This window comes from Netta rufina (genome assembly GCF_964035555.1).
Source record: "Netta rufina genome assembly, chromosome: 8".
NCBI classification, from domain to species: Eukaryota; Metazoa; Chordata; class Aves; order Anseriformes; family Anatidae; genus Netta; species Netta rufina.
In genome coordinates, this window is record NC_140131.1 from 16,732,949 (window position 1) to 16,747,103 (window position 14,155).

The following is a 14,155-nucleotide window of genomic DNA, read 5'->3' on the forward strand; positions in this document are numbered from 1 at the left end:
GAAGTGCTCACCTACATTATTGCAATTCAGCTGCTCAGAACACGCATGTAATGTGGTGATGGAAAAATACAGTAACACTGACTGAAGACTTTATGGTGATTGGTGCACATAGCTCTTGAAGCTGATTGTCATGAGACTGTTTATGGGTTGTCTGGCATTGTATAATTTACAGGTACTATAAATGACGCCAGCATTTACAATTCCCTTGTTTTGAGGACAGGATCTGCCAGAAGTTAATGCCACGCTAGGAAACTAGACTCAGTTATATGGTGTTTCTTACACATGGCATCAAATTAACTTCCAGTTGCAAGCTCCTTGCTCAGCCATGACCATCCATGTTCGCTTGCTTGTCAGGAAGGTGCACGATCCGCTGTTGGAGCAGCGGAGCAGGGGGCAGTAGTTTGAATTCCCTCCCCCCACCCTTCTCCCATACCACTGCCACTTGTCTTATAAAATAAAATATCCAAATTCAATGCATTTTGAATTTAGATTCAAAATTGCTTTCCTAACATAATAAAAACATATCTAAGAGAGCCTGCCTGCTGTGAGAATTCACAAACTTGTTTCTTTTTCTAATTTTAAAAAGAAATCCTTCTCACCCAGGAAGCTAAAAGGGAGAGAGGAAGACTATAATGATATTGCAGGATTTATTCCCAGGAAAGCAGCTGCTATTTTCATGTGCAAAAAAAGCTAAGTGGAGGAGTAAAGGGCCAATGAGCTTAACATTTTACAGCTGTTGGTTGGCTACATTTTAATGCTGGCTCCAACTGCTTTGAAGTTTCACTGTGGTGGGGAGCTGCAGAGCCTGGCCCCACAATGTGGTCCTGCACTGAAACCCGCTGGGCACGGTGAAGGTGGAGGAGAATCAGCCTGCTGAGTGATTGCCCTTAATCCTTTATGGGCATAAAGAGGGAAATAACAACAAAAGGAAAAATGAGCAAAGATATAAATGAAATTTAACCAACATGACGTGACTTCTGCAACATAGTAAAGCTGCCAGGGCTAAATGCTTTGAGATGAGTCCCTAAGGAAGGTAAGACAGCTTTGGGTAGGGCTATACAGCACCCTTTTAGAGCGGATATCAAAATAATCCCAAAGCAACGCTATGCTTTTGAGTTCAAGCACTGTTTAAATGCAACAGTTTTCTGCAGTTTCTGCACCAGTATCAACACTAAGTCAAAATCCTTTTTGTGAAGTTGACATCTGCTAAGGCAGTGTTAGAAGTTCTTTGGGGCTCATGTGGAGAGCACACGTTCCTCATGGTGGCTGCAGTGTATAATAACTAATGTCCTGCAGGTCCTGATGCATTGGCCATTGAGTTGGAAGAGGAGCAGTAGTTGAGCATTTGTATAATAAAGGAATTGAAAGCAAAGCTCAGTACGGGCCAAAGGAAAAGGAGCCCAGATAGCCCCGTGAGAAGGGACGCCTGCCAGGAGGGTGGCAGAAGAAATCAGAAAATATTCCTGAATCAGGGTTGTCTTTGTGGTGTCGAGATGGAGAAAGAGGGGCAGCAGGTGAGATTTCCCCATGTCTTGGATGTGAACGGAAGGCACTGCTTTGCCCTTTCTTCTCATCAACTTTCTCTGCCTGGGTGAGTGCTTTCTGGCACTCTGCAGACCTTCAGTGCCCTCAGGTGTAACCCGCTGCAATATTTTGGCATGGGTTATCCACCAGCGTTACAGTCCTGTATTGTTCTGACAGCTCAATTCATACAAAAAACTCTTACGCATCAGTTCCTACTGATTGCATTTATGGTATAGGGAACCTTGTTCAATAATTTATTACACACTTCTCTGCTCCTGCAGGTCAGCAGAATGTATGATGTTGTACAGTCTGTATGACTTTCTCTTCTTGCTTCAACTCCTGTGAGGCTCTAATGTTTTCAGCTGTTTTTTTTCCTTCCTATTCATACACAAGTTTGGCAGAAAAATCACTCTAAGAGCTCAAATGTGTGGCCGGGTGAGTGTGAGGGGGCGTGGGAGAACACTTCATTCGCCATTTGCTTTCAGGATTATTTCCTCTAATTTGTTCATGCTCTGTTATATACCTTTCACAACTACAGGAATCATGCCAGCAATTCAGCTCCCTGCCTTTGAAAACTTCATGGTCTCGCAGCCAGACGGCTACTGCTGCTCCTCCTTAGATGCACTGTGCTCCATCTGCCATGCGGAGGGGGTCAGGAGCATTACTCGAAATGCCTCTGAATGGGTCTTGGTCCTCGAGTCATTTCCAGCTTTAGTTTTCAGTAGTGAATAGCAGTGATTAATTTATTTAAAAATCAAAATCGCAGAGTTGCTGCTGTGTGCGTGCAGGAGTCACTGCCATGGCATATGCATGCATTGATGCTTCCCTGAAGATCTGCTGACCTGGAGGGGTTGCAACACTTACACAGAAGTGGTTTCAGGCCAGCTGTGCATCAGCTGCTGGTTAATCCTAAATCCTGCCTGGCTGCGTTTCAGAGCAGCAGCCAGATCGGTTGCTTTTAAAAACTTTTGATTGGATTGACTGCAAATAGCTTTGAATTCAGCCAAAACAAGCCATTGCAAAGAGGAGTCTGGGCGCAGCGTGATGTGACCTTGATGTCCTGGTAGGGTGGAGTGGCAGACATTCTGCTCACACTGCTGGGACCAAGCATCCATTAAAGAGGGGACAACGTGAGTGGCTGGGAGCAGACGTGCGTTAGGAGTTGGAAGCTGCTGGGCGACAGCACCCAACCCAAACCAGACTTTCTCCAAGGGGTATGGTGTCCTTGCCCTTGCTGCCCTTCTCCTCAGGGCTACAGGTGTTTTGCCAAGCTGGCGTTCATGGGCAAAGTGTAAATGCTGGCACAGTCGTTCCTAAACCTCCTCTGTAGCCAGCACTGCTCCGTAAGTAGTATTCTGCATGGGCTTTGGTTTAAGGAAGTACAAGCAACATCTAGAGAATGTTTACCTGACTAAGTAGAAAATTATGTGTGGTGTTTTCCCTAAAATTTCAAATGGGAAGAATTGAATTTGTTTGAAACACAATTTTTCTGAGGTAAAATAGATCCCTAGGCTGGGGGTGAAGGGATAAAGGCACAGGAGCGCTGAGTAGGAGACAGCTGCCCATACGTGGAAATTTAAAGCAGTCACATTAGCAGGAACATAACATCAGACCAAAGTACAGGGTAGGTTGCCAGCAACCTGAATAACATGCAAGCTGGGGCAGAGTGGCTGGAAAGCTGTGCAGAGGAAAAGGATCTGGGGGTGTTGGTTGATGCTCGCCTGAACATGGCCCAGCAGTGTGCCCAGGTGGCCAAGAAGGCCAGTGGCATCCTGGCTTGTATCAGGAATAGTGCAGCCAGCAGGAGCAGGGAGGTGATCGTCCCCCTGTACTCAGCTCTGGTGAGGCCGCACCTCGAGTGCTGTGTTCAGCTTTTGGCCCCTCACTACAAGAAGGACATCGAGGCCCTGGAACGTGTCCAGAGAAGGGCCTGGAGCACAAGTCCTGTGAGGACCGGCTGAGGGAACTGGGGTTGTTTAGTCTGGGGAAGAGGACGCTCGGGGGAGACCTCATTGCTCTCTACAAGTACCTGAAAGGAAGGTGTGGGGAGCTGGGGGTCGGCCTCTTCTCGCAATTATCTAGTGATAGGACTAGAGGGAATGGCCTCAAGTTGTGCCAGGGGAGGTTCAGGTTGGCAATGAGGAGACATTTCTTCTCAGAAAGAGCAGTCAGGCGCTGGAACGGGTTGCCCAGGGAGGTGGTGGAGTCACCGTCCCTGGGGGTGTTTAAGGAAAGGTTGGACGTGGTGCTTAGGGACATGGCTTAGCAGGTGACACTGGTAGTAGGGTGATGGTTGGACCAGATGATCTTGAAGGTCTCTTCTAGCCTTAATGATTTTACATGCATTTTAGGGGATTTTTCAGGGAACACCCCGTTACTGAACACCAATTGGAACACCAGCTAACTGAGTCAAGGGGACTTTTTCTTGTGGAGCTGTTAGGATACCAACAGATCAAGGGGTCCAAAGGAGGGCAAGACCCTGAAAGCGTGCAGTTACAGCTAATTGAATCAGAAATCCTTGTGCTTAAAAAAATGCATGCTGGTCCATGGGAACTACTTTTTTATCTAAAGCAAGAATGCATACAAGTAACAAATCTGCCATTACCAGTTAATGGCAAGATTCCTCTGACATTGTGCTGGAGAGCGCTGCAGCATTAACCAAGGCTTGTCAGCAATGTGTGCAGCTGGATGTGCATCCCCAGCAACTGATGGGAAGAGGGCAGGGGGAATTCAGGAGGGCAAAGTGGCTTTTTCCCTGGGTGGTTACTATCCCTCAAGTTTTTTTTCCAAATCAAGCATTCTTGTTGCTGCTGCTGCTGCTACAGGTATAGTATCATTTTATTTAAGTTTAATCCTAAATGATGTGGTTGATTGGTGAGGTGTAATAGTTGCATCTTTAAATTGTTTTTAATTAGGCAAAGCAAGAGGAATTTTCAAAAGTGAAATAATGTTCAGACCCGTGCTTGGATGTGTACAGAACATCACATAAATCACAGTTCCCATACCTCAGGGCTTTCTCTTATATCTTGCTCAGTAAACCGTATCTTGCTTTTAAGCCATGAAGACAGAAATTAAATTAAATAGGAGAGCTGAGCTTATTCTTGGTTTTCTTTATACTTTAGAGGCACTTGGGCACCCTACCCATTACAGTGGAGATGATGCTTAGATATCAGGAAACTCCTGTAATAAGAATTGAAGCTGTTTTTTCCGTCGTCCTGCTTAGTATCTCCCATTGCACGTGCGCGCTTAGCTGGAATGAGATCACTAGCAGGCTGTTTCTGAAACCCCTTTGGAAGTAAATTACAAAACAACCTTTCTTCCCTGAAACTTGAGTTTTAGAAAGTGACCTCAGGCCATCAACTGTCAATGGAAAAGGTCTTGTTGCCTTTAATCAGGTCCCTCAAGCTGTGTTGTATTGGATTTTCAATCAGTTAGCTCTGACTGTAACCTGAACGAAGTACTGTGTAATGGACTGAGATACTGCAGAAACCCACCAGCTCTGAAATAGGCTCTGAAATGTGTTTGATAGCAAAACGCCATACCTGAATGCTTTCTCTGTTGTGAAGGGTCTCCACTGTGATTCTGTAATGTCTTTGTAGCAGATGTAGCAATTGCTCACAGAGAAGTGGGAAATGCAGCTTAATTTCCATGTCCTCTTTCTTTTAATGAAAAGGGCTTGTTTTCTGTGAAGGACAAGAACGTAGGATGAAAGTCCTGATTCTTTGGAAATCCTGGGAGAGTAACAGCATCTACTACGGTAAAGAGAGCTGTAGCACTGGGACACATGTGGAAAAGGAAACAGCTGTACAGGTGAAATACACTGTACAACACGCTTGCTTTCTCACCAGAAACATACTGTCTCCTGCGTGATTTTGCCAGCCCATAGTCTTGCAAAGTCTCATGTGTCTTCAATATTTTGTGTGTTATTTTTTCCCCCTCTTTCTAGGAGAATTATTTAGATGTTTGAACTGCATTTTGTAATGGTGGTGGTAGTCTTCCTGTTGCTTCTCCTAAGGTGTTTGGGGTTTTGAAAAATAACAGGAAAAAATTAATTAACTTTATCTAGAAAAAGCAAAAGTTGTAGGTCCTGTGACTTGCTCCTGGGTAGCAGGTCTTTTCCAGTTGCTGCCACTTGAACCCACCCTGTATGAATTCAGAGCAAGATTGAAATGCAATTCCCCTTTCCTTTCTCGTTTCTAATTTACTGTGCATGAAATCTCATCCCAGGGGCTCACTACTACTCTTTGCCCTTATGAGACTGAATGGGGAGCAAACACTCCCACAAGTACCATGCTGCTGTCGAGAGCTGTTCTGTACAGAAAACACTTGTTGCTTTCATACATCAAAACTATGCACTGGAGAAATGCTGACTGCCCAAAAAAAAAAAAAAAAAAAAAAGACACAAAAAAACAAACAAACAAACAAAAAAAAACCACTAATTTTTCACACAGAAGTGGTAATATTAGCCTCAGTGGGACAAAGTCTCTCTTATAATAACCTGGTAATGCTAATTATTAGCATTCATTCAAGCCAGGCCCTCCCTGCTAGGGAAAGCCAGGTAAGTGAGCTTATGTGCCTTTTCTGCCCAATCTCTTAGCTGTCAAATCAGAGTCTTCTTGTTTGTCCTTTGCAATGTGACTGGTTAAGCTACCAGTTCTGCTGAGCATGGCTTTGCAAGGAGGATGCACGCAAATTGTGTTTCAGATGTCAATTCCACCTCCGTCCGACTGACTGGCTGGGTTTGGTTAGTTTGTTGATGGTATTTTTAGTGCAGGTCGAGTAAAATGCTATACAAACATGGTGTGCTTTCTCTTTGCTTCCTTGTGCATTATTAATTTTATAGCACTGCACTCATTCTTTTTCTCTTCATCAAGATTGCCACTGCATTTGCCCAGCTGGCCAGAACAGCATGTTTCCAGTTGGATAATAAAATGCAGGAATAAGCACAGGAATTTTGCATCATGGGGCAAACGGTTCATGGAAGGGAGAAAAGGTTTAATATCATGGCTAGTAATATCAGCAGGCAGAAGGAGTACTTTGTGGCCGTGTGCTCAAAGGAACAGAGCATCACTACTCACTCTTCCTTTTTTCCTGACTTTTATTTTTCCCCTCCTGCCTCTGCAAGGTGTTGCTCCAGCATCTGCCACCCTTGTTCTCCTGTAACCTTACCCCTCTCATTTAGTAATTCATGGCTTAATTTTCAATATTGCTTTGCTATCCACCAGCAATACTGGCTTGAATAATTTGAAGAAGGAGGAAGAGAGCTGTGTGGTTTTTTTTCTTCTCCTTATTCCCTTAGGCCATTGGTGCACTTCAAAGGCAAAAGTTCTCTCTTTTTGGCTCAAAAATGTCTTTTGGCAGTTGAAAAACAATAAAAAAAGCCATTGTTTGTGGCACAGGTGGGTGAGGGTAGCTGAAGAGGAAGGATATCGTAGTGGAGGGACTGTGGTGCTAACCTCCGATGACCCTTGTGGAATGCAAATTCAGAAGATGGTGCTGCTCTCTTTGATTAGAAAAAATAACTTGAAAGCCAAGTAGACCTATTTCTTATAAGAAGTACATATAATTAAGAGCAGTAAGTTAAATCCTTGGGTTCTGTCTGGACTACGCTGTGTTACAGGAAAAGATAGGGTGGTTTTCTTGTGTAGCTTAGGTTTTTTTTTTTTTTCACAGGTGCAGAAAGCTCATTGCTTTGATCTCTTTGGCTCTGTGAAATTTTTACCCAATTTCCTGTGTGGTCAGCACAGAAAGAAGCTTGTAGATGTATCTGCAACATGAAGAAGATGAAAGATTGGTTATCTCAGTGGAAAAAAAAAAAAAAAAAAGAAAACAAATACACCTCTGGTAATAGAAGAATAAACATTCATTTACTGCAAAACACTGGACGTGCTCCATCTGATATCAGGGAATTGCTTAAGGTTTCCAATGGCAATATCTACCGTAATAACGAGCTCCCCTTTTGAAAGCACTCAGATGAAACTTGGGGGACCAAATGCAGCATCTGAGAGCTGGTACAGCCATCTTCTCTTGACCTGCACCGAAGATGTTAATAGTAAAGCTGCCACATTTTATTTGGGGGTGGTGTAGACACTTTTGATCTGTTGAAGAGGTTTTTCTCACTAGCGTTTTGCAGATCAGAGCTTGTAAATTGCCTCTCAAATCTTGATAATTAATGATGGTGGGTGGTGAACATGAGTAGCAAATGGTTGGAGGTTTTCTTACGCTTTTTATTCTGAAATCTGTATGCCCCTAAAATGTTTAGGAAGACAAAAGGGAAAATTATATTTGAGAAGAAGTGGGGGAGCAGGCCACGTGGACACGTTATTCCACTGCCGTTTCAAGTGCTGCATCGCCAAAACGATCAGCAGGCAGCCCACTGGATGAGGACCAGCCCCTCATTTTGGAGCAATTCCTGAACCTTGCCACTGCTGGGACAGGAAAGGCTGAAGAGAGCTGGAGCGTCACGGATTTTCTCCCTTCTGCAGAATTAATGCTGATTTTCTTTGCAGTGTCATCTATTTTGCTGCTCTGTATTAACGCTTGTCCCAGCAATGCACCTGGATATGTGTGTGGGAGATCGTTTCGGAAGAGCTTTCTTAGCCCTGTTTACTGGCACCGGAAGTTGCCGCCCAGTATCCAAGTGTTAGTTGTGTGTATTTCTTTTCAGACACTGCTAATGCAAAGGATAAAAATGTTTAGTTCCCGTATTTGTGATGCTTCTCTTCCATCACAGCCTGCCTTCCGACGGGGCCATATTTTTAGGAAGGCTGGTGCATGCTACCAAGGTACCGCAGGAGATGTGGCTGGGGATGGTTTTTCCTTCCTTCCCCAAAGAGCTTTAGCCTGAGGTGTTCTTGTTCTGCGCTGCTTTGCTCCTGTTCCCTTCTGCAGCAACTGGTCGTGGGTGACAGGGCCATCACAGGGCACTAATCAGTGATTAAGGTGAACCCTTTTCTAACATTTTTCATCGTTTTCCCTTATCTGCCCTTTTGCAGTGGCAAAGCCCTGGAGTTGAATAATCCCTGCTGCAACTGAGATGTCTACACGGTGCTGCAGCTTGCTTTGAACCCTTTAATTTTCTGCAAGCTTGGTGCTTGTGTAGCCCCCCCAAAACATCCCCTCCCCAAAACCAGCACCACGTGATGCAGTACATGTGTTTTGTGTCGCTGAGCGGCTTCTCGCCCTGGTGGATGTCAGGACCACGGGGGTTTACAGACAGAGGAGGCACACGTGGCAGTGCAGTTTGACAGCCTGCTCCCGGACACGTGGAGCGGTACTGAGAACTAGCTGGCTCTCAGCAGGGCCACGGCTCTGTCTGTGCCCCTGCCAAGCAGACTGCAGGCAGCTTGGAGAAGGGCCTCGGCCACTGCTTGAGCAAGCAGAGAGCTTCCCTGGCCTAATCCTGGCCTCTCCTGCAAAACCTAGGTTTGCACTGAAAAAACATACATAACCTTATAGGGCAAAACAATACATATATTTCTTGGAGGAGGGAAGGCAGCTCAGGGTCTGCTCACTCCCTCCCACGCATGGCAGCGGGGTGCCGCTGAGCACTGGGAGCTGAGGGAGGAGAGAAGGATGGGAGAAGGGGAAGGCTGTGCTCAGGGCATGTATCTGGGAGGAAGGGTGGAAAAAAAGGATGCTGTCACACAGAGCAAATGCGTGGAGGGCTGCAGAGGACAGGGACTGGGTGCGTCAGGGCAGCTGTAAGCTAGCTTTTTTTCTCCTCCCTTTTATTTTATGTGACATCTGGGTTCTTTAGGGAGCGTTATTCTGTCTTAAAATGGGCATCGCTGCCTTTTTGAGAGGCAGAGCTTTTACAGATCTGGTAGAGTAATGATCACATAGGAAAAAGATAATAGAGCTGGCTCTCCTCTTTCACATCTATTAACATAAGATCTTTAATTGATTTAGGGGGTTATTTTCTCTGAACAATTGCAGTTAGCAGCTCTTAATCACCAAAACACTTTCTTAGGAATCCGGCTTAATGGGTAGATTGTTTAAAGGGGTGGGAGAAGCAGATATTGCCAGTTTCTTATCATCTTCTTTCAAAAAAAAAAAAAAAAAGAAAAAAAAAAGAAAACAAGAAAAGCACTCTGTGGGAATAGATGGGTGGGTGGGAAACATATCTGTGTGTGGCTCGCTTTCTTCTAGCCCCAGGTTAAAGAGAAGGGCTGGAAGGGACTTCAGGATTGACTCCACCCATACGGTACTGATAGGTATTACTGAATATATTTTAAAAATGTAATAGAGTGGAGACAGCCTGTGCTTTCGTATTCCTCAAACCCCGTTATTTTGCTTTCTGGAAGCACTGCATTTAGCGGTTCCACGTTGTCAATACGTGTAGTTCAATATTTTTCTCTCTTATGCTGTCTTTTAGGTAAAAGCCTCTTGACAACCACGCAGGAAGGTGGATTATTTTTAAAACAATGAGCATGCGTCTCTAGACATGATTTGTGGTTCAGTCCAGCTGGAGCTGTCTGAATGAAGCTATGGGCTGTGCGTCAGCCAAGCATGTTTCTACTGTTCAAAATGAAGAGGAAACTCAGAAGGGGAAAAACTATCAGAACGGCGATGTGTTTGGTGGTAAGTGGTGTGGGATTTTACCTTTTTCCAACATCACAAATGGTCTGGAAGGTATTTTTGGGAGCCTTAACCTTTCACAAAATAGAAAGGGAAGTGTTAGACTACATCACAATAATAATGCACTTGGACCCTTCTAGGGATAGTGCCATGGTAGCTGAAGTAGAGGTTGAGGTGAAATCCTTAGCGGCAGATTAACTTTCTGAACGACGTACAGTACTGCCCTGTCTTTAACTTCTCAAGTACTAGGATAGTTCAAAGACAGCCAATTGCACAACCCCCCTATGTTTATATATATATGTCTGTGTGTATATATTTGTCATTAGGTGCCAAAATGCTTGACTCATTTACTAAAAACAAAGTAAAAAAAAAAAAAATTAGTAAGAAAGAGAATTCCCTAGTACTATTGTTCTGTAAAGCAATAAAACACTAATGCTGGAATCCTGTAGCAAACAAGGGTTGAAGGTACAGTGAGACTGGAAATACCCTTCTGGAAAGGAGTTGGTGGTACTGCAAGGCTGGGAGCATGGCATGGAAACTGCCCAGCACTGTGTGGGCAGAGGTCTCGAGTCAGGGTCTGATCACAGGCACTTAGGCTTCGGGAAAGGAAAAGTTGTCTGTAGATAAAATGTATGGCCAACTGCAGGATTATTTCTCCAGATTCTGACAATACAGGCTCAGTAGTTTTTAGATAATGATCTAAATGGTAATGTAGTTTTTAAAATATTAGGAACTGTCTGGAAGATTATTCAGAAATGAGAGTTCTAGTTCTGCCCAGATATTTATCTGAAAACTCCTCACTGTGACTACAGCAACTTGGTACTGTTCTTAAAATAGGTGCATTGCTACTGAGTATGCCAAACTTCTCTTCTCTGGTGTTTTTTATAGCAATTGTTTGTGCAGAAGTGGGTATGACACATCTAGCAGCAAAAAATACCTCCCCTTAATTTCAAAAGCAATGATATTTTACTTTTTCAACCTTTCTGGGGGCTGGCTCCCAGCAATTGATCCCAAAGTAAGAATACCCGAAGTATTATTCTGAAAAGAAACAAATTGTTCAGGAAGCTTCAAGCCTAAACTGCATGTTATTTTCCCACGTGTACTTCTTCATGAGCCTGAAAGATGCCAGTTTTGGAGCTGAGTTCAGTATATTAGTTTTATTTAAAACAGGCTTTAAGTGCTGTCATGAACAAAAAGCTCTCTTAGTTTCTGAAAGGAATTTGAGTTGATCTTTTAGCTAACGTTTAGCAATGGAGCAGTTTTGGCAATACGTGTCTCCGCATTTTTAGTAGTATTTTTAAACTGCCAAAAGATTCTAACTTTAATGACAAGAAAATTAAAGTAACTTCTGGAGGCAGAAGATCAAGAATACTGAAGGGATTTTGAAGAATTGCCACTTTGCAGAGCTGGACTGGTGTCAGTGGTATCATTTAGCTTTTCTGGGATCCTTCTGAGGACTGTTAATATTCCCTATTTTACAGAAATCTTCCAATATCAGAAATACTACCTGCAGTCATCTATTTTCTGGTACGTGTTTTAGTTCAGGTACGCTGTTTGTGATAGTTAAAAATCCAGTTGAGCGACGGATCCTCTTTTAGCAGAGTTTACTTACCACTGGTGTCTGGGACTTGTTGATTTGTTGAGTGACAGCTGGAATGGGCACAGAAGGTGCGTTTCTTCCTTGCTGCTGAGGGACAGGCTCCAGCTCAGGAACTGGGTGAATGAGAAAGGTGAGCTGGAGGTGCCTGGCTTTACTGCTATCCTTTTGGGACCTATAAATGATCGCCAGGAAGCTTAGATGCCTGGCTGGAAGTGGCATGTTTCATGTGTAGCATGCCTTGCGTAGTTCCTGAACAGGATTTTTGATGTGAAGATAGAGGCAAGAAAATTACACCTTAAGATTATATTTATCATCCTTGTTAACAGTCTTCTGGACTTGCCAAATGCCTAGACATTTATCAAACGAGAGAGTACTGTTCCTAATCCCCCTTCTTCCGTGCTGTAAATTGTAGTGGCTGATTGCATTATTTGGTACAAGGTAGGTCTGACAGCCCAGAGTATTCTGCCTGCTTCATTTTCTATCAAACTTTCCTGGCGTGAGACCTAAATTCTATGTAACGTATCTGCAGTTATTCTGTAAGTCATCAAGGAGGAAGTCACTCTGCGCTGTGTCAGAAGGCTCTCACAACCAACTCCCTGCAAGGAGAGAGCGTAGTCGTGCTGGATTTGAATGGTAATTGCAGCTAGGATGATGGAGCGTAGCAGAATAAGCTCCCAGATATAGGGGTGGATGCAGAGAGTCAACAAAGGATAGAGAACACTGCAATACTTCCATCATGCTTTTCCCCATCCACTGCCAGGTGCCAAGACATACTGAATGTTTCCTTGCTTACTGCTTGGAAGTGACAGAAGTGTCTCATCCAGCCAGTGGCCAAGAGCAGAGCATCTCTACAGCCTGTAGGGATTGAATTTTAACTGTGGAACTAAGCAAGACCAAGGTGAGTGGCAGAGAAATCAGATGAAACAAGAAGGTAATAGAAAGGGAATTAATTAGAGTCAGTTGCTAAGAAAGGTAGTTTTGTGGTAGGAGTTTGCCTCAGAGGACTTGTAACTGGAAGAAATCCTGAAGCACTTGGAACAGCAAGGATGGGATTCAAAGAAAACACCTTGGTGCTGGTGCTACCTTCCCTCACCTGAAAGACGTGGTGTACAATGTGTTGCCCCTCACTGCTTGCCTCGCGTCTGAGATGGAACTGGCACTCTTCTTTCTTCTTTGAACATCATCTGCAGACAAGTTCCCAAAGGAATCAGTAGTAAGGACTGTGTTTTCCACCCTGCTTTTGCATTAAGTAGGTTGTTTTGAATGAGGAGAGAGGTGAAAATACTTGACTTGGTTCTCACTAGTTCTGCTCGTACCTTTGCCTTAGGCTGCTGGGAGTGTTTTTGCCACTTAAGGATTTTTGTAACGCATGGTTGAAAGAAAGCAAGAGCCACAAAGCTGGAATAACTTCTAGCTTTTACACACACCATCCTTTTCCACAAGTGGGTGCTCTGACAAGCAGATGTTCCTGTGATCTTCTGTGAGCTCTGTCTCCTCTAGTTCTCAAGAGCTTTTTCACTTGGCTGCACTGCTGTAACTGTGGCTTCATGATAGCAAGAAGACCTACCTACCAAGGGATGAAGGAGATAGCCATCACTGCCATCGCAGCTGTTTTTCAGGTAGGAAATGAGAATTGCTGGTGCCTGCCTACAGCAATGCCAAGCGTGTGGCTGCTCCATACCATCCTTGCTGCCAAGGTTGGATATGATGGAAGTTTCAGAGGTCAGAGAAGAAGGGGGTTAGTCATAGCCTGGGGTTAGTAGGTTGCAGCTTGTTACTGATGGAAAAGAGATGTAGCTAGAATGAGGATGTTTGCTGGGGTAAGTGGAGCAGACCTGTGTGGCTGTAGCTAAAGATGGATTCTTGCTGAGAACAAGGTCTGTTGTACGTGTAGCAGAGTCTGGGAAATATCCTTCATTGTCTGAACCAAAGAAGGCATTGAGGCAGTCTCAGAACTGTGTACGTGGTGATGTCTCCAGGCTTCTCATTTTAGGTAAGCTCTAAGTCATGGAACAGGATTTCATGGGAAAGGAAGGGTGGAAAGGACATCAGTAACTGCTATGCAGCTTTTTGCCCTCTGTGCCTTTGATAACAGTCCTCTCCTCACATCACAGAACTTCCCCGAAGAGCATCGTTACTGTCGTCAGTTTTGCCTTCCTTTGCTGTGAACATCCTTGCAGTCCTTCCATACTTTCTCCTCTTCCTTACAGGGCAGAAGCAGGCAGAGAAGCCCTGCAGGCATTACTAGTGCCAGTGAGGCTGCAGCTTTGCCCTCTGCCTTTTTGTTGCCACTCATCTTACACGCCGTGAGCCTTGTATTTGCTCTGGAGCCCTCCCTCTGAGCCCTCCAAAGGTGGCCTGTCTGAAGATCACTTAACGTTTCCAAAGCTGTCCTTAGGGGTTGGAATGTTTGTTTTATGGTTAACCCAACCTTCTGCAGAAGAAAAGGAG

At 44.4% G+C, this 14,155-nt stretch overlaps 1 protein-coding gene across 1 annotated transcript in view; it reads left to right on the forward strand.

The window, feature by feature from the left end:
• LOC311211808 (uncharacterized protein C1orf21) overlaps positions 1–14,155 on the forward strand; it is a 105,642-nt gene that overhangs the window by 29,181 nt on the left and 62,306 nt on the right. Inside the window, exon 2 of the mRNA XM_084290752.1 lies at positions 9,902–10,107. Coding sequence (XP_084146878.1) covers positions 10,014–10,107 — 94 coding nt within the window. The 5' untranslated portion in view covers positions 9,902–10,013. The remainder of the gene's footprint in view (positions 1–9,901; positions 10,108–14,155) is intronic.